This window comes from Gobio gobio (genome assembly GCF_949357685.1).
Source record: "Gobio gobio genome assembly, chromosome: 15".
Lineage (NCBI taxonomy): Eukaryota > Metazoa > Chordata > Actinopteri > Cypriniformes > Gobionidae > Gobio > Gobio gobio.
The window spans coordinates 18,853,787-18,880,861 of NC_137108.1; the positions used below are offsets into that span (position 1 = coordinate 18,853,787).

Consider the following 27,075-nt stretch of genomic DNA (forward strand, 5'->3'; position numbering starts at 1 on the left):
AATGTTGCATTTGTGTTTTATTTTTTTTATATGCTCATCTTCAGCATGATCAATTCATTAGCCTTTGAGTCATAAGTGAATTTTGAGTCAGGTTTACTAATAAAATAATTGTTTTTGCATCAAAACAATTATGTATGGTTAAATTAAAAACATTACACTTGGCAAACAGTAGTATTAATTACAGTCTACTTAAATATCAGATAAAATGCAATATAAACTTTTAAGTTTGGCTTAATTATAATTTATAAATATTGTTTACTTAAACATTTTAAGTTGGTTTAATTAAATGTTTTGAGGTAATCGGTGTCTACAAAAATTGAGTATTCTGAACTTATCGGGTTTTACAGTGCATGGTTACTTCAGCTCATACTCTTCCGGTCTTAGCAACGCTTGCATTTGGTGCAAGAAGAAACTTAAATATGAAACTTGGCTAGATGTAATGAATGTTTTTTAAAATGAAAGATTAGATGGTGGTCTATCAGAAACGAAAGAAAACATTCTACTTACATTATTGTGTACCTCTGTGTGATAATTCAACAAGATACTTTTAATTATAAAAAAAATGCCATTATTTTATTTTAAAAAGTTAATAATTGCATTTTATTGAAAAAATAGTTTAGTTTGTCCTGGATATTTTTTTGATTAGAGATAACATTTTAAGCTGTCATTTGGTCATGTTACAATGTGCCCCTCACATGTTACAATGTACCCCACCTATGGGGCATGTTGTCACATTTCACTTCCATTCTTTCGGGTTACATCAAGAAAAAAAGTATACACTGTATGAATGAAAAAAAAACCCCCACATAATTGTACTAGACATGTGTGAAATTAATGTTGGAAAAAATAAATACTCTAAACCCCAAGTGGATTTACACAGACTGAGAAAGTCAAAAAGCGTTAGGTTGTGCCCGCTCTCCCCTGATATACATTTGCCAATTTTGTTCCGACTGCTGGGGGACTAAATTATGATTCAAAAACTGCATTCTCTTTCTACGTGGAACAACACTTGACCCTTATTAAGATCTTATGTTTGCTATGTCAACCGAAGTCTCAATCCTCATCTGCGATATAAATAAGCATGGGAATATGATATGGACTCAGTGTATGCTTTAATTACTTTATTTGGTAACATATTGCTAACTCTTTGTATTATTTAGTAGCATATGTAATTTAAATACATAATAATTTCCATTTTCCAGTGTTTGTATTTCCCCTGTGCGTTTCTTTTAATTACTGCATTTATTTTGTTCAAGTGAGATGAGTAAAGAGCATCTGTTGCATTGTTATCTGTCTGGTGCCTATAAGCAGCACATACAGTATTTTACTATATGTAAAAAACGTAGCTATATTAAACTGTTTGTGTTAACTACAGTTCAAAATGTAATTTAATCACAATCTTTTTACAGCCCTTGTTCGTATCTAAAAAGATAATTGATGCAAAGAAAACATGTAAATGTAATGGAGCAATTGATGTAGGGAAGTGAAAATATGTGCAGAATTGAGAAAATTGTATTTATGGAGATAAATAGCCTATCACAGGGCAAACATATGGTTTACGGGGCATTTTACGCAAACAACTCTCTAATCGTAGCTGTAGCTTTATATTTACAGTAGGCATTATTGTCATTGTGTATGCGTATGGAGTTCATTCATTAATCTGACTTGTGCATGTGTGCGTTTAAATGCCATGTCATAGTACTATATATCTTAGTAGTATTTTAAGTGATTTGCGTAATAGATTCTGTAAACAACAATAAGAGATAATTTCCGTTTTTCTCCGGCACTCTGCATCGGCGTAAAGCGAAACCGGAAGTGTCTATGCGCACACTTGCTGATCGGAAATCCAACATGGCGGCCACGTGCAACTAGCCAATTGTGTGTTGATCAGTGAGGCGTGATGATTCCGCTTTGGCTTTGTTTAGAACTATTTTCGTTGATGGATCAAAAATAGACAAAGTAACCGCCATCATGTCATGTATTTAATTATAATCATACGGAGTGCGCACAATTTACTATTTAGTTCCCTTGATTTGCTAAATCGTGCGGACGATTTACTACTTCGTTCCCTCGACTTGCTTAACCGTCCACACGATTTACTAATTTGTTCCCTCGATTTATCAATTGTGCGCATGATTTAGCAAATCGAGGGAACGAATTAGTAAATCGTGCGCACAATCTATAAATCAAGGGAAAGAATTAGTAAATCATGCGCACAATTTGGGCCCCGTCCACACAAAAAATGTTGTAACATATCAGCGTTCCGACCAGACGGATCACTTCCGACCATTGCTGTACCCCTTCTAGCCACAACTCCTTTTTAAGTATATGTCTGTGGCAGAATTACAGTGCCACATACTGGTCTGGCATGTATACTACATCGTTTTGAGTCGGTTTCAGTGGTTTCGTGTGTACGCAGATATTTCTTGAGACGAGGGGGGAAAAATCGGATAGGGAAAGCTCTGGCTTCATGTGGATGTGGCCTTCGCCTACTATTTTTTCCTGCATGTCATGTGCGGGACTCTGTATAATCGTATATAAATTGAATATCCTGTTTCATTCAGAAATAAGTCATGTTACGTATCTAAAGTCGTTTGTTTTTTGTCAATATGGCTGTATGTAAAATTACCACACTGAATATCACTTGTTTTCTTATTTTTATATTCAGTCAGGTACCTCAGAACCATAAAGGGGTGACACAGATGACAGAGGTGTGTGTATTTTATTGATAAGAACATACTCATGAAGAGACCTTTTGAATTGAATATGTTCTGTCTTCATGTAGCAAACCTCGTGTCTGATAATGGAATCAGCTTCAAAGCTTAGAAAAAAGAGAGAGGGAGGAAATCTCATATGTATGCTTTGTGTGAGATAAAAATGAATGTGCTTACTCGTTCAGATTTAGCCACAGTATGTATGAAGACAGAGACAAGAGTAGACGAAGAAAAAAAAGCAAGCAATGCGATGTGTCATTTGTGATACTGAGCATCCATTGAGCAAAAATCATCATCTTACCCTTAAGTACAGACTCAGAATCAGTCAGTGTCACTGCAGCTGAAGGCAAATACTATAAGCCTGCTTTCTGGGTCAGTTCTTAAGAATTTGAGGCATTGGAACACACAAACTTAACCGAAAATAATTGCTAACGACTATAGCAAAACTACAAGCCAGTTCTGGTAAGCACTAACTAGAAGCTGTTAACTAGGCTAATGTGCTAGCAATGTTTTTCTGCGGTTATGGAGGAGAGCTGGCTCACTTCCATAACTGAGATAATCTCTTCCTGTTCTGGACACCCACTTAGCCCCCATCTTGGAGCAGGATGCTATTTTCCCCTAATCAAGAATTTGTGGGGTGGGGTGTCATAGCGTGTCAGCGCTGTTAAGAGATTTGGTTAATTTAGAATGAATGTTGGTGTAATCAGCAGCTCCCTTACCTGTTCCCCATCCTTCTGCACGGGAACTCCATCTGCTGCTGGAGAGAGAAGGAGATACAAGGAAATTATAGCAGGGTGCTTTAAGACTCGAATAGAAAAATCACAGTTAATATATGTTGTTATTGTAAGGGTGTGTGGCCATTAAGTCACCATTATGGTGATTGGTGTTGCTTTTGGCTAAGAACCTGGATCTTGTTTATTTCTAATTATTTTTTCCAGCCAATATAATAGTGTTACAGAACATAATTGGTTGCACTGTGTTACAAGGAGCTTTCGTTAGACTAAGCTAAGCATTAGATTGACTAAAGATGATCATAACTTGCAATCTACACTATATTTTGCAATATTTGTGAAAGTCATGGCCTAATGGTTAGAGAGCCAGACTGGAAATGTGTGTGCAATAACTTGAATGGGTTAAATGCAGAGGACAAATTCAAGTATGGGTTACCATATTTGGCCTTCACGTCATGTCACTGTCACTTTCACAATATACATGTGATAGTAGAGAAATAATATAAATCTTTTTTAAACAGTTAAGGAAGGTGGGCACACAAGTGTAAATGCACACAGCTGGTACTGTGAAACCCATTAAACAGAATGCAGAAATAAGTAACAAAACTTTCAATACTCATGTTGCATATAGAGAAAATATGTAAGTGTATAATGCTATAACATACAGCTTGAAAATGAATGCATAAAATAAGCTTTGATGTAAGACAAAAACAAGACAGCTCTCAAGAGAGCAAATAGAGTAAGAGAGTAAATATAGAGTAAAAAAAGTAAAGAGAAGCATCTTCAGGAATTATTTCACATTAAACAATAGCAAAACTAAATGCAGCAATTATTATAATAGGTTGTTGTAAGTTTAAGTTGTTGTAAGATTGATTATGTTCTGTAATATTTGTTAATAAATAATACATTAAAAGCAGTCTGATAATTTGCAGTTTAGGCCTATTTAAATATAATGTTGAATGGCTATAATTATCCACAGAATGTAAAGGGTTCAATGTGTAAGCGTTTATGAATTGAATTTTAGCATTCGGTGCAGTTAGTTATTAATTATTAGTTAAAATATTTGAATTGATTGGTCCCACTTTATATTAGGTGGCCTTAACTACTATGTAATTACATCAAAAAATAAGTAAAAGGTATTTATTGTCTTCATATTGTATTGCAAAACACTTTTGCTGATATTGAGGTGGGATACGGGTAAGGTTAGGACATGTGTGGTGGTTTGGGGTAGGTTTAAGGGTAGGGTTAAGTGTAAGGGAAGTGTCAACAGTGTGATTAAAAATGTTATTACAGAAATTAATTACAGATGTAATTACATGCAGGTATTTTTTTAATATAAGTACAGTGTAAAACCATGTGTGTACACAATAAGTGCATTGTATCAAATTATTAATTTAAATGTTAGTACATAGTAGTTAAGGCCACCTAATATAAAGTGGATCCAATTGATTTATAACCTTTATATATAGAAGTTGTCCAATAGTAATATACACTCACCAGCCACCAGCCACTTTTTCAACTGCTTGTTAACACAAATATCTAGTGAGCCAATTACATGGCTGCAACTCAATGCATCTAGACATGAAGACATGGTTGATCTTCTGAAATTTAAAAAACTGATGGGGAACAGAATGGGGAAGAAAGTGACTTTGAACAAGGCATGGTTGTTGGTGCCAGATTGGCTGGTCTGAGTATTTCAGAAACTGCTGATCTACTGGGATTTTCACACACACAACCATCTCTAGGGTTTAATGAGCCAAAAGGGAGAAAATATCCAGTGAGCGGCAGTTCTGTGGGGAAATGCCTTGTTGATGCCAGAGGTCATAGAATGGCCAGACTGGTTCAGCTCATAGAAAGACAACAGTAACTCAAGTAACCACTCATAGATATGAAAAAGAGAATCTCTGAAAGCACAACACTTCAAACCTTGAAGCAGATGAGCTACAGCAGCAGAAGACACACCAGGTGCCAGTCATGTCAACTAAGAACAGGAAACCGAGGCTACAATTCGTGGTGGCTTGCCAAAATTGGACAATAGATGATTGGAAAAATGTTGCCTGGTCGGATGAGTCTTCATTTCTGCTGCGACATTCAGATTGCAGGGTCAGAATTTGGCATAAACAACATGAAAGCTTGGATCCATCCTGCTTTGTATCAACGGTTCAGGCTGGTGGTGTAATGGTGTGAGCAGACCAATTGAGCATCGTTTAAACATCACAGCCTTCCTGAGTAATGTTGCTGACCATGTCCATCCCTTTATGACCACAGTGTACCATCCTCTGATGGCTACTTCCAGCAGGATAACGTGCCATGTCACAAATCATCTCAAACTGGTTTCTTGAACATGCCAATGAGTTCATTATACTCAAGTGGCCTCCACAGTCAATCCAATAGAGAACCTTTCCCTTACGAAAATGAACCATGGTTTTACTACAAATAATTAAAAAAAAACATGGTTATTATAGTTAAACCATGGTAACCACAAATGGCTTTGCTACTCTAACCATAATTGAACCATGGTATTTGTGGTAAAACTGTGGTTATATAAATGGTAATCAATTAGCCAAAAAAAACATGGTTACTACACTTTTACTATAATGCGATGTGGTGGAATGGGAGATTCGCATCATGGATGTGCAGCTGACAAATCAGCAGCAAATATCTTGTCAATATGGACCAAAATCTCTGAGGAATGTTTCTAGCACCTTGTTGAATCTATGCCATGAAGAATTAAGGCAGTTCTGAAGGCAAAACCCGGTATTAGCAAGGCTGATAGTGATAATAAAGTGGCCAGTGAGGGTATATATGCAACAGCAAAATAAACCCTAAACCTAAACACCTAAACACATATCACTGGACATCACCTTATTGCAGTTAATCTGTACATAAACAAGACATTTTGCTCCATCGTAGTCATTTCCTGCTACTGTTCACTGTGAAGATTATTGTGAACGAAAGGCAACTTATAGAATCACTAGCAATGAGAGCAAATGGTTAGGGCCATCAACAACAGAAAACGATTGCATTGAATGCACAATTGAATCAGATCTCAACACCGTACACCTGCCTACGTTCATGCTGTTCTTTCATTATAAGCACAGCTTGACCTACTGATAAAACACTACAACAATAGAGAAAGAGAGAGAGGGAGACTACATGTGGAGGTGGCAGGGCAGAGTTAACAGGAATTCAAGTAAACAGAAAAGACAGTGACAAACATTTTTTTCTATCCCCCAGCCACTGTAGCATAACATTGTTATAGATTCCATTAGTTCTCATGCACTGGCCCACTTCATAAGTGCCCTAATAACATAATTAAATAATTATGCAGTCCATCACATAAAAAATGGAGGGATAAAATGGATACAGTGGAAAACAGGTCACCTGTATTCAGGCCTCTTTCTGAATGATTAACGAATCCTATCCTTTTATTTATTTATTTTGCTCCTTCCTTACACAGACTAATCCTGATTCTGCAAAAACTCAATTACAGAAGGCCCTGTGCTAATTAAACTTAAATACAGCTTTGGTCTCAGGGTGATTTCTCACATTATTAAATGAGTAATATTCTTTCATAGTCGGCCCTGACTGGGCTCGGATGTGTAACCTGTAACTGTGCTAATTATGTGGGATATTTAGAAAGGATTTTGGTGATGGTGACCTTTCTTTTTTAGAGATGGTGTAATGATTGTAGATAAACTTGCTGCACCAGATGCACTGTTTTAATTAATTAAACAATGTGGATATATGAGATTGAAAATAAGTGATTCCCGAGCAGATTAAATATTTTTCTTTAACTGAGATCCATGTCTGTTAGCTTTGAGGCCTTTTATTTGCTATCTAATGTTCTCCTAAAAGTTAAAGGGGACCTATTATGCCCTTAAACAAAGCCTTGATTTTGTTTTTGGGGTCTACTAGAATAGATTTTCATACTAGATTTTTCAAAAAGAAAACCTGTAACACTGTAACCACTGGCTGTTTATTAGTACTTATAAAGCACATATTAATGCATTATTCTGCATGACCATATTCTACATCCCTTAATCCTAAACTTAAACGCTTAAAATATCTTACTAACTATTAATAAGCAGTAAATTAGGAGTCTATTGAGACAAAAGTCGTAGCTAATAGTGATTATGTGTTCCCCATACTAAAGTGTTACCAAAAAACATAATTTTTTCACATATTTTACATTATTGCAGCTCTGCTTTTTGTCTGAAATACTGTTTAGTTCCGGTCTCTATGAAGTACCTCATTCTGAAAAGAGCAGTGTGTTCTGATTGAGTGTGTTGTGGTTGGTCTACCACTTTGAGCTAATTTAGGAAATTTCACGGCCCTTACCAAACCACGAGTTTCAACACACTACACTAGCAAAGCAGGAATTCTTTTATTGTGCGGTGTAAGTTCTCGGGACGTTTCAGGGAGTTCAAAAACGGTGCTTGCTGTCTTGTTGATAGAGAATAGGACTTTGTAACTTTGCAGACCTTTTTAATGCTCGAGCAGCAACATTACACACTTAAAGGGTTAGTTCACCCAAAAATGAAAATTCTGTCATTAATTACTCATCCATATGTAGTTCCAAACCCGTAAGACTTTTTTTCATCTTCAGAACACAAATGAAGATCTTTTTGATGAAATCTGAGAGCTTTCTGTTCCTCCATTGACAGTCTATGCAACTACCGCTTTCAAGCCCCAGGAATATAGAAAAACACATCATTAAAGTAATCCATGGTTTAACCTCAGTTTTATGAAGCGACACGAGTGCTTTGTTCGCAAAAAAACCCCATTATTTAATTAATTTACAAAATATTAATCTTCAACGTGCGTTCACATAATGTCCACTCTCATGTCAACGCAACACTCTTGTGTTGTAAATAAAGTGGTAAATGATGTATGTTTTGTTATGTTTTTTTTCCGCAAACAAAGCACTCATTCGCTCGCTTCATAAAATTAAGGTTAAACCACTGGAGTCATTACTTTTTTACTATCTCTTTGCTGTCTACCTTTCTGGGCCTTGAAAGTTGTAGTTGCATAGGCTGTCAGTGTTACCGGTTTGGAACGACATGAGGGTGAGTATTTAATGACATAATTTTAATTTTTGGGTGAACTATCCCTTTAAGAAAGTTGAAAATTTAAAAAAGCATAGTAGCACCCTTTTAACTTAGCAAGTAGCAAATCATGTTTCATGGCTGTGACGTAAACGGAAAGATTATTGGCTATCTAAAAAAAGTGATGAGCCTTTCGATATGTCCCACCCCAACTTCCTATACAGAAAATATGTCAACATATTACATAAAACAGTCCTTAATGTGTGTGTGTGTGTGTGTTTGTGTGTGTGTGTGCGTGCGTGTGTGTTTTTTTTTAAAGTAATTACATTAATTTGTGTATGAAAGCTCAAGCATTACTAAAATAATCAGTGCAACCAAATATATGCCTGATGTTTGTGTTATACAAAGACAATGAAGAAATAGAAAGCAGTGCAGTTAGAAATTTGAGAGGGGAACTGTTAGTTGATCTCTATGTCTGGATGACAGAGTAGCTCTGTGGTCTCTGGAGTGATGGCTAACATTGTGACACACTGACCTACTGATACACTAACGTCAGACATTTTATTCTGTCCCTTTAGAGATTACTCACTGTCTTTATCAAGATCAGGAGCCAGACATTATGAAGATATATATGTATCTGTCTGTCTGGTACTCTGGTTCAATTAAAGTTATCTTTTAAAAGGCATTTTTTGTGTTTTTACGCATAAATGTGTATTTACTAATGAGGATATGCAGGATATACTGAGATTTTGGAGGTGGGGGCCTTAAAATCTGGTAGTGGCTTAGGAGACCTAGGCAAGATAGGACATTTATTTTGTGACTGGAATGAAATTTGACTGTGCAAAGTAAGGTGGAGCACACATATAAGGCCTTGTCCATGCTAATACGTTTCAGTTTGAAAACGTTTTTTTCACTCAGTTTTGGCCTTCCGTCTACACTGAGATGGAGTTTTTGTGCTGTGAAAACTGAGCTTTTTGAAAATTGGATAAAATTGAAAATGCGGTTTTCATGCTGTAGTGTGGACTGTGAAAACGGAGGTATTTGTCAACAATGACGCATGTTTAGCCATGTGATGCATAATGAACCGATATGCATGTTTAAACTGGTATTGTGCCTGTTATGTGCTATTCACTTTCACACTGTTGCTAAAGATACTCTTCATATCACAGTCCTGCTAAGATGAAAATGACTTGCATGAGAAAATGCGAGAAATGCGAGTAACATGAGGGCAGTTAGATAATGGTGAGTGCGACCTGGATGCATCAGTGAATAGTAAGATATTTTGCTAAATAAAATCATCCTGCCAGAAAAATAGCAAGATAAATTTATTCTGTCTGTTCTGTCTGTATCATCTCAGTGAGCTTTTAGGTTTTACGCATAAAGTGAATTTAGAGGTTTCAGTGTGGATGAGAAACTTTTGGAAAACGCTTGAAAAAGCTAGTGTGGACGGAGAGCGTTTTGAAATGAAAAAGCTGTTTTCAAATGTATCCGGATTAATGTAGACGTAGCCTAAAAGAGGAGTGTGCGGGATCACCGCACACATAATAAAGGTTTAATTTAACTTCTTTTTTGAGGACCACAATCACTATATGATTAGTGTTCAATGAAATCAATGTTAAGCGGTCTCTTAATTTTTTCAGAGCTGTATGTTGAGTGTGTGAACACAACAGCCAATCAGGTGTTTAAGAATCCGTTCAACAGCGCTCAAAATGCTGGTATCGTCACATTTTTAATTTTTCAGTACCGACTTGGTACTGGAGTCGGTACTTTTGATAACACTATATATATGATATGAATTAATGTTTCTGCCTCAAAGGAAAAAATTATCATGGTGAGATAGTTTAAAATAAGAAATTAAGTCAATTGTGAGATATAAGTTTGCAATTGTGAAACATGAAGTCACAATAATAAAGTCAAAATTGTGAGATAGTCACATTGCATGAAATAAAGTTGCAATTCATAGAAATAGAGTTGCAATTGTGAACTATAAAGCTGCATCTCTGAGAGAGAATGCACACTGGGAAATATGAAGTCACAATTATGATAAATAAAGTCCCAATTGTGAGAAATATTGCCACCATTTATTTTTTTAAACTCTGAGGCAGAATGGACTTCCATCAAAATGGAGATGGTGTGTGTACTGGATCAAACAGAGAGACTCTAGCATACAGGAAATTGAATAAATTAACAATGAAATTGATTTTTTTTTCTTTTTTAGAATATAATTTAACCCCTGATGATATGCCATTAATTTATCTAACTCAAATGCTATTTGGAGGTAAACACTAAACAACTCCTACTGACTGTATGACTGATTTGATAATGACTGGCAATTATTATTAAATGTCACTGATAATAGGGTACTGCAGCATCTAATGGCCTCCATTCACTCAGTATCCTAGAATACGGCAGCCAATTCAGTACAAGCTGTGAATGTGGCAGATGCCCTTAATGATTTTGGAGGAACTCAGCTAACCTGCACTGATCCAGGCTAATGAATCTATAATTTTGTGTCCCATTGTTTTGTAACCTGGATGTCAAATAACTAAACTCCCATAGTACATACAGTCCTGATGACTATTTATCATTCACCAAAACCACAGATGTAAGCATTAATATTCATTAATATGTGCAGGGCTGTCTATAGTAGCTCTCTTTCTTCTCCTCTCAGCACTTAATCTCTATTCATCTCTCCCTCATTACACAGCGATTGTGATTTTCTGGTTCCTCCTTGACTTCTGACCTTTCACCTTTCCCCTGTCCATTGAATTAATCACCTCTTCCAGATAAAACATATTTCCTTTATGTAAATATTAAGGTGCCCAAGGCAGTGTGCGCCCTGGATAACAATACAAGCACTGACACACACGTTTGGGATTCATTTAACCAGGATTAACACTTTATACACATCTTTCTCACACATTTTAATGGCCCTAAAGCTCAGCTATCTGAATAAATACTAAACAAAAGTGACTGCACACACCTCATAGTCTCACTCAGCATTCACGCTTTTGTATGTGAGCATTGCAAAACTAAGATTTGAATTACTCACAATAATATCAACCATATGCCATACATTTGTTGTGGATTTACATTGCCTCCATGATCACATCCATTGGTTGCAAGAAACATTCTTTTTTTTGTTTTCGCTGTGTTCTGGTTGAGGTTTTGTAAATCTCTATGCTTCCGTGTTAGATTTTTTAATCATGCAAAACAGAGTAGGAACTTGCAGCTTACTGAGCAATTTTCAGGTTTCCTGGCACAATGTGTATTTTAGTAAGCTGCTTTACTGAATGTCTGCACTGGACGGAGAATCCGGAAATAGGATAACAAAGGTAAAAATTATACAATCATATAAACAGTACTGTAGAGAAACATGCATCCACTCTCTTTTATATGTATGGCAAAACAGTTCAAAATAATTTAATCTCTTCCATCAAATTACATCTTGTTCCATTACATCATAATGAACCCTGAGTGGTGTTTGCTAAGGTTTTCTGAAGTTCTGAGTTCTGAGTGGTTGCTAGGTCAATTCAGTATTCGATATAAGACTATGGGATCTTTTTTGCACTTTTTATCATTAACCTGGTGAAAAGTAAGCCGTCTGCTATATTGAACCTCAAACTGGAAGGCAATTTGTTGATCTGGCAAGCTCTAAACTGATTGGCTGACTTTATGCAACCTCTGAGGTCATGTTTATGCAAGGTCATTGTACAAGACTTTGACAAGCTTTTAAAGATGCTTACCCCAATCATCAAGCCATCACTATGTGCAGTCTAGTGACCTACCAGTGGCTTAAGATGTGAGGTTAAAGGCAGCAAAGAGCGCTCTCTAAAAAAAAAAAACACTGATAAAACTCCTCTATATGTAACAATGAATATGTAACTTCTATATTTGACAATTACTTTCTGTAAAGCAGCTTTGAAACGTATATTGTGAAAAGTCACAATAGGACTGATCTGGTATGACAATCTTGGGGTGATCTTGGAGCGTCTATCCTTAGAGATTTTGCTATATCGTTTATCTTGCAGTATATATATATATATATATATATATATATATATATATATATATATATATATATATATATATATATATATATATATATATATATATATATATATATATATATATATATGTATGTATTTATGATTTTATGGTGACTTTAAGTAGAACTGTGCAATGCATATATATATATATATATATATATATATATATATATATATATATATATATATATATATATATATATATATATATATATATATATATATATATATATATATATATATATATATATATATATATTCAATTCAATTCAATTCAAATTTATTTGTATAGCGCTTTTCACAATACACATTGTTTCAAAGCAGCTTCACAGAAAGTGCATTTCATAAATATACATTGAAAAATGTTAGAAAGAGAATGTTAAAGAAAAATGTTAGGATAAGTTAATCAATCATGTATTATTTTAGGCCATAACAACGCTGGCATTATATATATATATATATGCATTGCACAGTTCTACTTAAAGTCACCATAAAATCATAAATACCCATGCACTTAATTTGTTTCAAATTCATGTGCCTTTGTAATCTTTAATCAAAATAGCTTTTCCTCCCACTTGCAGCAAAATCTCGTCTATTTTCTGATGTGTGGGTCAACCTGTCATACATAAGATCACAGCAATAGCAAACCACAATGATCCAATCAATCAAGTCTCGCCCTACATTTTTTTTCTGTTCGGGAAGCTGTTTATTTGAATATACATCAAAATAGAGAATAAAAGACCATTGCAACTTTAGAGTGATAAAGAACCATGCAGGCATGCATGAATAAATAAACAGCAGGACATGCATGATGTTAAAAAGAGTTATTAAGCACAAAAAGAACTCAATGATGACACACACAATTATGTCGAAATTCCCGTAGTGTGAAGTATTCGCGTAAACAGTTGGTGGAAAATCGGATGTGTATTAGTTTATTGGATCTGTCCATTAGTCCAAGTGACAGCAGCCTAATATACGCTCTGCTGTTAATGCCATGCCAGAATCACTGTACTTACAGGGTTCTGACTTGTTAAAAGCATTCACATCTTCGTAGAACTATAACTTGTAAACTTGACATTTTCTTAGAGCTCCGTACCAAGTGGCCGCTCCAGATTCATTTTGGCTTTGATAGTGTTGCCAAGGAAACGCATAATTCCAACATCACCGGCTGTTATCTCTTAATTACAATAATGACAATGTGGCGTGAATGCAGCACCAATCAAACAACAAAAGAATAAATCACTCACTGCCTTTAAATGAACACATTTTGTATCTTTAATAATAATTCATAGGGGTGAGGACTATGCAGTTTTATTTCTTGTAGCCTATTTTAACCACCCCTAAGTGCCATTCAAATAATTTTGACTTGACTTAAAATAATTATAAATAATAAATTAAAATAGTTTGTTAAATACGCTCCACTTTTCCACAACAATAGGCTATACAATACTGTACTAATTTGTATTATTTTGCATTGGACCAAGAAATCAAGCTGTAATGTTTGTTTACATCCGTTTCAAAGTTCACCCATAACTTTTGTACACACAGCAAAAGATGAAGCTTCACATGCACATTTTCCGCTCTTCTGCATTAGAAAGGAAGTCTCATGTGAACGCTTTACATACAGGATCCGTTTCATCCATAACAACCATAGCCAGACCTTAAACAAATCAATTAAACTGGTAATACGCTTTCTATATTCTCATTTTACAAACCTCCACTGGGATTCCCAGTATTAACAAAACCATTGCTTGAGGTCTCCCACCCTTGCTAATGATATCCAATCTAAAACATTCCCCGCATCATTACTGCAACAAACTCCCTCTCATGCATTAACTGACATCCAGAACACATTCTTTCCCCTCTATTTCTTTGCTTTTGGTGCAGTTTAATTCTCGCCTAAGATGAATTTGGGGATTATTTAAATCTGTCAATGAAAGTTTGCTGCATATGGAGCAATAACATGCGAGAACACAATCCTGTACAATGAGCCGACTCTTTTTCCCCAGCGCTTCTCTTTTCTCTGATAGCCTACCTCCCCTGCGGCCAAACCATGGAGCAGCTAGTAACAACGCAAAGCTGAAGAGGAGATGAAGGGATGAGAGAGAAAGAGAGAGAGAGAGAGAGAGAGAGAGAGAGAGAGAGAGAGAGAGAGAGAGAGAGAGAGAGAGAGAGAGAGAGAGAGAGAGAAGTGCGGCCGTGCGGAACGAAGGACCCGCATCAGCCACATCGTGTCTCCTGCAGCTGTAGTTATTATGACAACCACCGCAAAGAAAGACGCTATCAGCCTCTGCCTATCTATGAATGTCCCTTAACGGAAGGAAGACTGAGGGGAATTCCTTCCACATGGGACGAATCGGTGACAGTGAGCGCATTTCAACATTGAAGTGTGTGTTTGGGAGAGAATCTAGCTGCTGTATGCTGTGCTCGTGCACTGGATGCTGCTGCTTCTGCTGATGATTATCAGCTTCCTCACTCGACCCGTCCGAGGGGTGTGACGCTGTGACCCTGTGTAGAATTAATGTCCGCCCGTCTGTCTGCAGCAGGCTCTATTTCTGCAGCATACTAGCACAACGATTAATCTATTGCTTCAAACATATTGCAGTCATTCACGCGATGTGTGCGACTGCAGAAAGAGCACTGCAGCTCTCAATGACGAATTCCTTTTGAGGAACTCATTCTTTGTATTGTTTCAATCAGCAGCACTGAGGATCACGGTTTAAGTCAAGCTTCCTTTGTAAGGCCATTGTTATTCAACGCTATTTTTGTGTGTCTATGAGAGATAGTGCTCTTAGCAATCATATAGGCTATCATTAAGTGGGTGTCCCATAACATAATATCACAGATGCCATACAATCAAACCAAATGGAGGAGACGTGTTAAAGGCCACTCACTGCTGCCTATTTTTTTCTGAAAGTAAAATGAGTGCTCGGGTTAGTTCAAACAAACATAAGCGTTTTTTTTATATATATATAGGCTATTATGATTTAGGTAAATATTTCAAACAAAAAGTCTTAAAGTGTCCCTATAAAGCTATTTTAAACGTTTGTAATTTTGTTTTGGAGGTCTCCTACAATAGGTTTACATGCATTCAAGGTCAAAAACACTGATTTTATCATAATATATACAGCATCTCTTTTCTCGCAGCCTAAATCCGCTCGATAAAGAATTTGGTCTCTCCAAACCCCTCCTTTCTGAGATACTCTTCTCTGATTGGTCAGACGGCCTATGTTTTAATTGGTCTACACATGTCAGAAACAAAACTCCCATCAACATATCTGAATTTCAGCTCCAGAGGCTTCCTCAGCACTTGATGCACAGTGATACGAACATTAAAGATGCCGTCGTTTTTGCCGTATCAATTCAAGCCCGAGTCTTCATTCTTTAAAAGTGCAGAAAACAGCGTCTTCTCGACATGCCCAACAACATGAACCAAACACTTCCAGGCCACAGCTACAAATACTGTGTTTGAAGGCGGGTCAAAGTAGACTTTGATCACAGGCAGCCAATGAAAACCATAGGCTGGCATTATGCAAATTTGTTTCAGACTAGGGCTGTCAAAAGATTAATCGCGATTAATCGCATCCAAAATAAAAGTTTGTGTTTACATAATATATGTGTGTGTACTCTGTTAATTATTATTTATATATAAATACACACACAAGCATGTATATATTTAAGAAAAAAGTTTTATTTTTATATATAAAACATTTATATTTATATATATTATAGATTATATAAATGTATACAGTATATACATGCAAATATTTCTTAAATATATACATGAATGTGTGTCTATTTATATATAAATAATAATTAACAGAGTACACACACACATATATTATGTAAACACATACTTTTATTTTGGATGCGATTAATCGCAATTAATCTTTTGACAGCCCTATTTCAGACATATAGATTTGTGCAGGAAGTAAGGCGTAAATACGAGTTTCCTAGGTAAAAAATTGCACATGAACGCCCTCCCATTTCAAAATTTGAATGCAATGAGCTCGTAATCACGACTTCAGAAGTGGGAATTATCAAATTTCCGATAGCATGTGAAGGCAGCATTACCGACGACTATTTTCAGGAAGTTCAGAATCGGTTCTTTCTTTTGGGGGACAATGGCTGAATCCGAAATCGCCCCCTAAACCATTAATCACTATTCACTACTTTAGTCCACTAATAGAGTTCACTTGAAGGAGTGAATGAAAACAAGTGAGCGAACTCGGACAGCCGCTGTGTGTACATCGGATGTACACTCGTTATTACGGTGCAATGTGGGATAGAATGAGTGCACTCAATAACGTCCACTATGGTTTCGGACACCACTACAAATGGCTGTCCCCTCACATAGTATAGGAGGCGATTTCAGATTCAGCCAATTACTTTAATAACATCTATTGTGCCTCCAAACAATTCAGATATGTGTCATTTTTAGTTCAAATAGATTTATAACCAAGCGGCAACCTCCCGCAGTTTCTCTTGAAGCCAATACGGAAGTGACATATACTGCAATTCATTGACTGGCCACTAGGGCGAAAGGGAGCAGAATCTCATTGAGCCCCATGTTAAAATGCCCAACTTTACAGCAGATTAAAACATGTTTACAGCCTGGTACAAATTGTGGTTTTGGTCTATACGGCTAATTTTGCCCTTCATGATAACTGTGAGGGGGGTGAATTTTTTTATAACTCATTGGTTTACATTATATAAAGCAGGGTTTTTCAAACTGGGGTCCGGGAGTCCTCCAGAAGGTTCTATGTGTTCCCCAGAAAATTTCAGAGAATAAAATGACAAAGCAAAAGTCGATTAAGTCTAGCGAACATTCTAACTGTTTCAGGTCTAAATGTTTCTCTCCTTTCTTGCCATATACATACTTTCAAGAATTGTATATGTTTGCTTTGTATCTTTCTAGTGAGTTTTTCTTCACTATAGTCCTATTTTTCTTGCTCACTGGGGTTGTAAGGCAGTATTCTTAAAGCAGTACGTAGCTGCTTAAATACATTTATTGTGAAAGTTGCTTATTCAGTATATATAATTTATATATAATATAATAATATATTTATATAATTATCAGTATTTCTGCGCCACTGCATTTGTGTATTGCAGCGTCTTTGTGTTTATTGGCAACCATTCCGCTTCTGAAGAACTACATTGCTTGGTAGAGAAGAATATTTTTTTTTTATCAATAGAATTACGTTTTTGTGTCTGTGTTTATTTTATAATATCTTACCAGGTAGGTGGAATAACCGTTTTCTAAAAACAATAAGCCTTGTGAAGCTGTGATTTACATTGAATTTAAAACAGCTCCACTGAGCGTCGTGCCGAACAACGCTGTTCTAAATTAATTTTAAACCATGGCTTCTTGGGGCTTATTGCTTTCGTTTGCAATTGTTGTGCTAAATATCTGCTCTCTCAGATCAGTGGACTCGAGGAAAAAGCTATTTCATTCATAATAAGAGTTGCCCCACAAGGTGATGGGCATGTTGCGATCACAGCCGGATACTAGACTCCTCACTTTATTTCAGTAACCACGTTTTATCAGACCTCCAATTGTCCATTTAATGAGAGTGATTCCCCCAAAGCAGTCAACAGCATACCCCCTCCCATAGCCAATTTTATTGGTCAACTAAATCAAGTAGTCATCTGTCAAGAAAAGGTCAGACTTCATGGATTCAGTTCAGGAAAATTATGGAGGGATCATAAGTGTGAAAAATTATTAAACTATTTATCAGGATGTGCAGCCAACTCTACTAAGGTCAAGGTTATGGTGCAAGTCAGGGTTAGGGGTTAGTATTTGTTTCACCTTGTGCAGGCAATCAGCACTGTGAATGAGATGACAAATTAAATCTTTAGAATCACGAATTTATTAAAATATTAATAAAAACAAGTTTGTTTCTCCTGTTCAGATGACATTAAGAATCCTTCTTATTTTCCACCCTCTTCCTTCCAGCCACCTGGCTCAATTCATGCATTGTTCACTTTTCACAATCCCATCTATTCTCAATGGATAAAAGTTCTGCCCAATCTATATTTTTCTAGTTGAAAATCCACATGGCAGAAGCTAATTAGGCTGTGAGGGGCATTTCATGTCAACTTTTCATGGCTTTATTAGGACATGACAAAAATTATTAAATTTCCTTGAAGTGCACCCACAACTGTAGAATGCCTCTAATGCTATATGTTCCCATAAAGTCAGCAATATTAACCCACAAAAACATGAATTAATGAATAATTAATGGCTTAGAAAGCTCCTGTAATTAACCCTATAAAACCTACTGTATAATTTTTGATATAAAAATCTCTAAATTCAGATCTTTAAATAAATAAAATCAATACGTTCCAGACTTTGCTGAAACAATCTACTAATTGCTTTCTGTCCTCTGATAGTTTGCAAGTAAAGGCCATGTTAACAATTATATTGCTAATAATATTTAAAGATGAAAACTTACTGGACCTTTTTTTATTTGTACATCTCTCAATCACCAATGTATTGCATTGCATTATATGTTTTGCCCCCACAATAAAAACTAGAGCTTTGACTAAACATCATCTTACTAAGACATATTATTGGAATATTAAAATTGCGTTTTATGTAAATAGCTAACTGTTATAAAGTTCTCATCAATTTTGTCTTTTTGGACATATAAATATCAGCAATTTCACAAAATTGCATGTTTTTGCACAGTTTGGTCCTCTGAATAAAATGTAGCTGTTTTTTCCTCAAGGTCCATATTCTCACTAATATGAGCCATGAAAGCCTGATGCATCTAATATAATACTCAACAACATACACATATAACCCTTTTTTCTAGATTTTTAAAACAAATATTTAGTCTAAAATTGTAAAAACCTGACCATTCTGACTACTGGCAGACTTCACAGGGTTAATATAAAAACCTGCTCTACATACATACATGCAAACCCAGTCAGGAGTCATAACACTCCCTGAGGAACAATGCCACTCTTGCAGAGAGTTTAGTCCTGGGAATAAACCACACTCTGCGTGTCGAGTATGACATTACTACATGGCCAGTAACTTAAGCGCCATGCCCAAGTCACAGTCATTCACTTATTTACTATAGTGAACATTTTAATGCAAAGCGTATTCCCAGTCTGGGTTTTGAATGTGTGTGTGTGTGTGTTATTTGCTTTATTATTTGCTGAGTCAGGCAGCTGGAGACACAGCAGCAAGGGGATCATTATGAAGCTCTCACTGCAGACTCGTGCCAAAGCCCACAGCATGCTGCTCTAGTTCAGAAACTGCTGAGCGTACATGTCAGATGCACAACAGCCCTCACTCACTCAGCCGTGCTCATCCATACATTAAAGTCTCAGGTATCTAATGTGGTTCAAACCTATTAGTTCTGTGCAGGGTTCTGTTGTTTAAACTGGTAATGTATTAAGGTACTTTTGTTCATGTAGCTGATTGTTTCCATGCTTTGCAAGTTTTTGCGCATGTTCAAGTTAAAATGTTCACAATTTTTTTTATATTATTGTGATTCATGGACGCATCTTCCTCTGAAATAACTTTCCTTTTCCACTGATGTCACTTGCACAGACTACTAGATAGTGTTAAAAGGATAGTTTACCCCAGCAGCCTCATAAGCAACGAACTGCGATGCACTGTGTATTCTGACACCTTTCTATCAGAACCAGCATTAACTTCTTGAGCACTTTGAGCTACAGCAGCTCGTCTGTTTGATCGGACCACACGTGCATCAATGAGCCTTGGCCGCCCATGACCCTGTTGCTGGTTCACCACTGTTCCTTCCTTGGACCACTTTTGATAAATGCTGACCACTGAAGACCAGGAACACCCCACAAGAGCTGCAGTTTTGGAGATGCTTGTCTAGCCATCACAATTTGGCCCTTATCAAACTCGCTCAAATCCTTACGCTTGACCATTTTTCCTGCTTCTAACACATCAACTTTGAGCACAAAATGTTCACTTGCTGCCTAATATATCCCACCCACTAACAGGTGCCATGATGAAGAGATAATCAGTGTTATTCACTTCACCTGTCAATATTATGCCTGATGTATACCTGTGTATGTTTAACTTTATGGAAATGATAATAATATTTTTAGCGGGCAGCGGTTTTAGTTTAGGGTGGGTTTGGACATCAATTAAGCCTCAAACCACATGACTGGTAGCACAATCTGAGCGGGTAGCACAAATCGCCAGAACACCGTCAGAACAGAGATTTGCTGTCTACAACATGGAAAAATTGTAGTAAAGAGAGCACGACAACGGAGATTCAAGAAACAGCCTTTAACAGTAAATCCACAAAGGGAACACATAAGCCGTGTTTCCACCGCGGGAACTTTCCCCAGGAACTAGGGATTTTGGGGTGGTACTCGGTGTGTTTCGACAGCAGGAACCGGGGTCTAAATAAAGTTCAGAGTAAAGATTTCCCCCCCAAAACGGCCCTGCTCGCAAGGTAGTACTTTTTCAAAGTTCAGGAACTTTCAGGGGTGGGACTTGGGCGCTGTACATGCTGATTGGTTGAGGTCATGCAGCATTTTATTTCAACCTAAAAGTCTGTTGCGGTGCATGCAGTAAGGGTTGTTTACTATTTGAATCAACAATGGAGTTAAAAAAAATATGACAGATGGACCGAGTACATTAAGATATGTACATTTCAGGCTTTTTACATTAAGTGTATTTGCGGAGGACGAAATCCAGTGGGCTCTGGAAAGTCGCGCACAGTCCTACGTCACCAGACTAATCTTCACAGTACTTTAGACCGCTATGGAAATGCAGACAGCAGCAGGTCTGAGGGAAAAAGTTCCTGGGACAAATTGTTCTGGGCAATTTTGGTCGAAACGGGGCTATAGAAGAACACCAGGAATAATAGAAATAACAACTACTTGAAATAAAGACGACACAGAACAATGAACAGAGGAAACTAGGGACTTAAATACACATGGAGGCTAAAGAACTGAATTCGAAACAGGTGCATAACATAATAAGTGTCAATAGAAACAAATAAGTATTCCCCTAAGGGGTGTCCTTGCGCCGCAGATAATAGTTCCCCTTTTTAGGGGAAAATAAACTAGACTTCCCATCGACTTCAATACAAAATAACAGTACAAAAGAACGTCCATACACAGCCGAAACTAAGGAGGGGCTGGCAGAGGGAAACGTCACGGCAGAGATGATGAGGGAGGAGCCAGGGAGTCATTAGGTGTGTTCGACATCGGCTGCGGCTGGATGCAACTGATCGGCGAGAGTAGCCGCGTGCAGGCGGGGAGGAGCTGCAAACACAGAAGTGAAGTCGGACACTTTCTGCTTCCCGCGGTGACGCTCGCGCTGTGTTTGCACACTTTATCAGCTGAAGTGAAATAAATGCAATATTTGGCAATACACAGATGTTTCAGAGACATTATTGTCATGTAATACTTTATGCACTGCTTAACACAGCGTGTGTTTTTACAAGAATAAAGTTCAACATATAAGCCTACACTATTAATGAAGTGGGGTCTATGTTTTTAATCAGTTATATTTTGATAAACATGACAATATAACATCGCGACTACATGAAAGGAGGTTTTACTGTTATAAAAAACAGATTTGTGCGCATTAGTGGAGCTGAAGGTTTTAGAATAAACACGAAACACACGTGATCGCTGTCATGCGGTGAATCTGGCCAATCGTGGAACGGCTGTGTCGTCATCAGAGCCCGTGCAGCCTCATGCAGTCGCTCTCGAGAAACTGCACCGGCTGTAATCGGCGGCTGCTCTCGAATCGCTCTCGCGGCACTTTGTTGACATACGTCACTGTCACGTGGCGTCGGCGCTGCCTCAAGTCGGACAAAATTTCTAACCGGCATGCACTGCTTCAAGTCAGCCGCCGATCGGTCTGCGCATCGCTGGGTGAAGTCGAACAAGCCTAATGACAGAGATAGGATGCATGTGACCCAAAAGACAGCAAGGATAAAGTTTCACAGCAGAGTCAAGGAAGGGAGGAGCCATGGTGGAGACTTGACTTCGGGCCTTTTTCCTTCATTTTATATTTTAGACATTCATTAATTAAAAGAAACAATGAGATGTGCTGCGCTGGTGGAAACAACATGAGACCATGATTCTGCGACTGTCAAGATGGCTCACACAGTGTTTAGAGTCCGGCGCGGGGCTGGTGCTATGCAACGCATCGCTGAAAATGAGTAAAGCAAGCCAACACGCAAACTACCGCAAGTGAAATTGAAAATAGGCTACATCTTAGATGCTCAAAACTAGGGGTGCTCCGATTGATCCGCAACCGATCTCGATCGGTCGATAATCGCTTTGGGATGATTGATCGGCGGTCTCCAAAAAGGCCGATCTCATGAACCGATCGCATGCTGATGACACATAAAACCCCGCACCTGCCGTGAGAGCGAGGGCATGATATGCAGCAACACCGTCTCATTCTCTTTCCAGCGCGGGTATAATAATTATAATACTGAAGGTGAGGTACAATTCATATTTCTATATTAAATAACTTACGCAGTCATTTGAAAACTTTCTGTGGGACGTAAATTCACAAACAGCGCGCGTGAATCACCGCGTGCGCGCGCGCTCTCTCTCTCCCTTTCAAAATGCTCAAATGGCTTCACATCAGCGCATCGCATGTGCACTAAAATCCAGCTGCACAGTTGACACAGGATTTGCCACTTTGCACAAAAGTTTATCATTTGCATTTATTTTTAAGTCTTGCCAGTGTTCAAACCGCTCAGCACTCGCGCGCACGGTCTGGAGAGAGACACACACACACACACACACACAGGCCATCTCACAAAAAGCTTGCGAGTACAAATTGCGCTGAAATGGTCAGATACACACAAATGTATGTACTAAATTACCGTCTTGACGAGAATGCACGTAAACCCTGTCGTGACTCGCGAGTGGACGTTTGTGCAGCTGCATGTAACCGTATCTGTGTTCGCTCTTAAAGTGACAGCTGTCGAATAAACTGCTGCTGTCTCTGAGTTTCTCTTTGTCTTGTGGTGTTTGATGAACCTTTATGACACTCACTGCTTGAATGACTAACTTTTGCAACCTTAAGTGTAAGGATTAATCTAATTTAATTTATTCAGGGAAGACCAATATTAATTTACATTTGATTTCTTATTAAATGTCTTTAGTATTTCTTACCTCAATACTAATGTTAGACCTACCTGAAAAATTGTATTTAAAAACAAAAATGCACTGCATGATCAAATATTTAAGTGAGATAATAATATACATTTATTATATACATTTATTTGGGAAAGATGGCCCACAGTGGCCTTAAGTTATCTCATTTTCTAAAATAAACACTTGGTGGTTCTTCAAGATCTTGACTCAGTTAATTTAGAGTTAGTTTCATTTCTACAAATGGTGCAAACTCAAGATTATAGATAAAAGATTGCCATTCCCCTCCCATTCTGTGATCGGCAGTGATCGGCAATCGGCAGATCATGATCTTGGTGATCGGTGATCGGCCCCAAAAATGCTGATCGGAGCATCTCTACTCAAAACCACAATCATCTTCATTAAAACTAATGAGACTAAATGCTCTTACCAGTACTTAGGTCGCTCTTTCTCATATTGCGGTCTTTGATCTTGAAATGAGCTGATGATGCAGCTCATATCTGTTGCTTTCGTTGACGTGAACTCGTCAAATGTGCCTATAGCGCGGGTCGGGAATTGAAGATCGGATTTATATTCATTTTGTAGAGAGGTGTAAGGGAAGACAACCTGCATGTTTTTTTTAAAATTTGTTTTGATTGTGTAGCCCGTTTTGTTTGCGTGCGCCGTTGCGAGAAGCATCCGCCTGTCTCAGCTTGTCAAAAATGCATTTTTTAGGCTAAACGTTTAAACTAACATTGTGATGCTTGAAGTGTTTAATATCTATGGATTTTATTATAAGCAAGACAAGTCAAGTGTTAATTTGAGAGGCTAAATCGATCAAACATGTGGTTAACTCACTGCCGGCCGCTTGGTCGTTACTTAAAAAAACTAAAGCTTTAAATTTAACAAACAAAGAAATGCATTTTTCTAAATTAGCTTAATAACAAAACGAAATATAACTACTTTGACATCACAAATAAAACTGAACTATTTTAATGGCTACAACAATGTGTAATAGGGAGGATAAAAAATTGAAAAAAAAACATGGCCTTCAGTCAGACTCGGGACGAAAATTTTGATAAGCTGTTGGACACGGGCTGGGCTGGGCTAGGGCCTCAGCATCTCGGGCCAGGGCCGGGCTAGGGCCTAGATTTGAGGCCCGTGCAGGGCTCTAACCAGGGGGATGACAGACTGAGACGAAGCTGATGGAGGTGGAGACCCAGGCGGAGCTGATGAGTTTAAACGACACCGATGGATCAAGAGGCTGCAGTGATGAGTATCTGAGGTGAAGTCGGAGGGGCTGAAAACCAAGGCGGAGCTGAAGGGAAGACAGAGCTGAAGGGTTGGAGGGACAAAGTGCAGTTGAAGGCCTGGAAGTCCGTGGCGCAGACAGAGCAACGACTGCCCAAGGTGGAGCCGGAGAGACAAGGGAGTCCAGTGGAGCCGTGAGTATGATGGTCCCAGGTAGAGCTAAGGGAGAGAGGAGGCCAAATGGAACTGACTGGTCAACGGGCAGAGGTGGAGTGATGGACTCGGTGGCTGGAGGTGGAGCCAGGGGATCCTCTTGCCAAGGCAGAGCTGGAGACCGAAAAACCCTGCAGCAGGGGGGGAGCCAAGGGATTAAAGCCGAAGACCGAAGAACTGGTAGAGGACGTGGGAGAGGGAGGCTTGGTGGGATCTTCAGAGATGTAGGAGACTTGGAGCTGGGCAGGACCAGCAGAGATGCAGGAGACTTGGAGCTGGGCGGGACCAGCAGAGACACAGGAAACTTGGATTTGGGCGTAACCAGGGGATATCCTCTCCCAAAACCTCAAAATAATTCCCAGATGACCATCACCAGGGAGGTGTGCCTTGGATCGCTCGCTAAAGCTGGGTAAGTAGAAGACTCAAAGCGAGTGATCTGGGTATTTGGTGAGGCACGCCAGGTCTTTGAAGTCCCTTGTGTGGTCCTCAAGGTTATGTTGCTCCCGCTCTAGGCAGAGCAGTTGGACTGCTGGTAAGTCCACTTTCATTTTTGTTGTGGGCTTCCGTGTATTCTGTAATGTGTTGTGGCTGTAGTAAGGAGCACACAATGATGGAGATTCCAGAAAAGTCTTTAATAAAAAATCCACAAAAGGAACAGAGAACACTTGGAATAATATAAATTGAAGAACACCTGGAATAATATAAATAACAAAGACACAGAACAATAAACTAAGGACCTAAATACACACGGAGGCTAATGAACGGAATTTGAAAGAGGTGCATAAAATAATAGAAACAAACAAGGAATAAGAACTCAGGCAAGCAGAAATGGGGAAAGCCAAACTAAAACGCACAGAAACTAACGTAACCGTGACACAGAAATACTGTCAAGTGATTTTAGGCATAACAATAAAGATAGATAGGCCAGAGATGATGCTGAAACTAATGCAAAAAGGCCATTGAACTAGCTTTTAATGTAATGAAAAGTTATTGCTTTCTGTTACAAGGATAATTGCAAGTTTGACATGCTGTGCCATTAAATTATGAACTCAATAAGCACCCAGGACAAAAAATATATATATTTTAAAAGATTTCTTTTAAAGACCTCTCATAAGCCCACAATTTTCTGCACCAAATCTATTACTGCAACCAAACTGTCAAGCTTTATTTGCAGTATCGCAATACTAAGCTGTGTGTGCTTGTTTGTTTTGAATCATTTACTGCATTGATCTCAGCAGGATCCAGGATGAGTGTCCAGTCTTTTATGGCATCCACTGGCTTCATAGCACAAGGCTTCACTTTACAAATCGATATTGGGCTACAGTGCTGGGCAGAGAAAGTGGTAAACACCCAGAATCCTACACTGATACAGATGATGATGTCTCATACTATACTGTCTGCTTTACTCTACCCAGTAATAGTGTATGAAGAGCCACACACTCTGTTGACTGTTCAGATTTTACCTCATTATTACTAAAGTACCTGTGTGAACATTCATGTAGATATCTTAAAATTGTACTCAATGCCTCTGTATGAAGATCTAATCCTAATCTGATACATTACCATTCAAGGATGATTACTGCTTATTGTCAGCGTTATACTGTCTTGTGTGTGTGTGTGTGTGTGGCTTTGAGTGGTTTTCGGGTTATGCGTTCTCTCGTCCATGTGGTGTGTTGTTGTCTGGTGTCTGGATCCTGACACTGCTGTCTGGTTCGGTTTTGGTTCAGTGTCGGGATCTGGATACTCATGGTCCATGTTTTGTCTTTTGTTGTGAGCACATAGTTCAGGCTTTTGTTCCCTTACTGTGTGCGCTTGTCTGGTTTTGTATGTTTCTGTTGAGTACCAGAGGCTGCAGTTTGCAGACCACATTTATAGGACCCTGCGGTTCCCCTACAAACTCCCAGGGTTCATGCGCCAATGTTGCTGTGTCAGGCTAGTTAACGTAAAGTTGCATGTTACGCTGGGACAG

The 27,075-nt window shown here is 38.1% G+C and overlaps 1 protein-coding gene across 3 annotated transcripts in view; it reads right to left on the bottom strand.

Annotated features, from left to right (window-relative positions):
- fam131bb (family with sequence similarity 131 member Bb) overlaps positions 1-27,075 on the bottom strand; it is an 82,193-nt gene that overhangs the window by 47,655 nt on the left and 7,463 nt on the right. For all 3 annotated transcript variants that reach the window (XM_079837521.1, XM_079837522.1, XM_079837523.1), the window contains exon 2: positions 3,434-3,471. In XM_079837521.1, the coding sequence (XP_079693647.1) occupies positions 3,434-3,471 (38 nt within the window). The remainder of the gene's footprint in view (positions 1-3,433; positions 3,472-27,075) is intronic.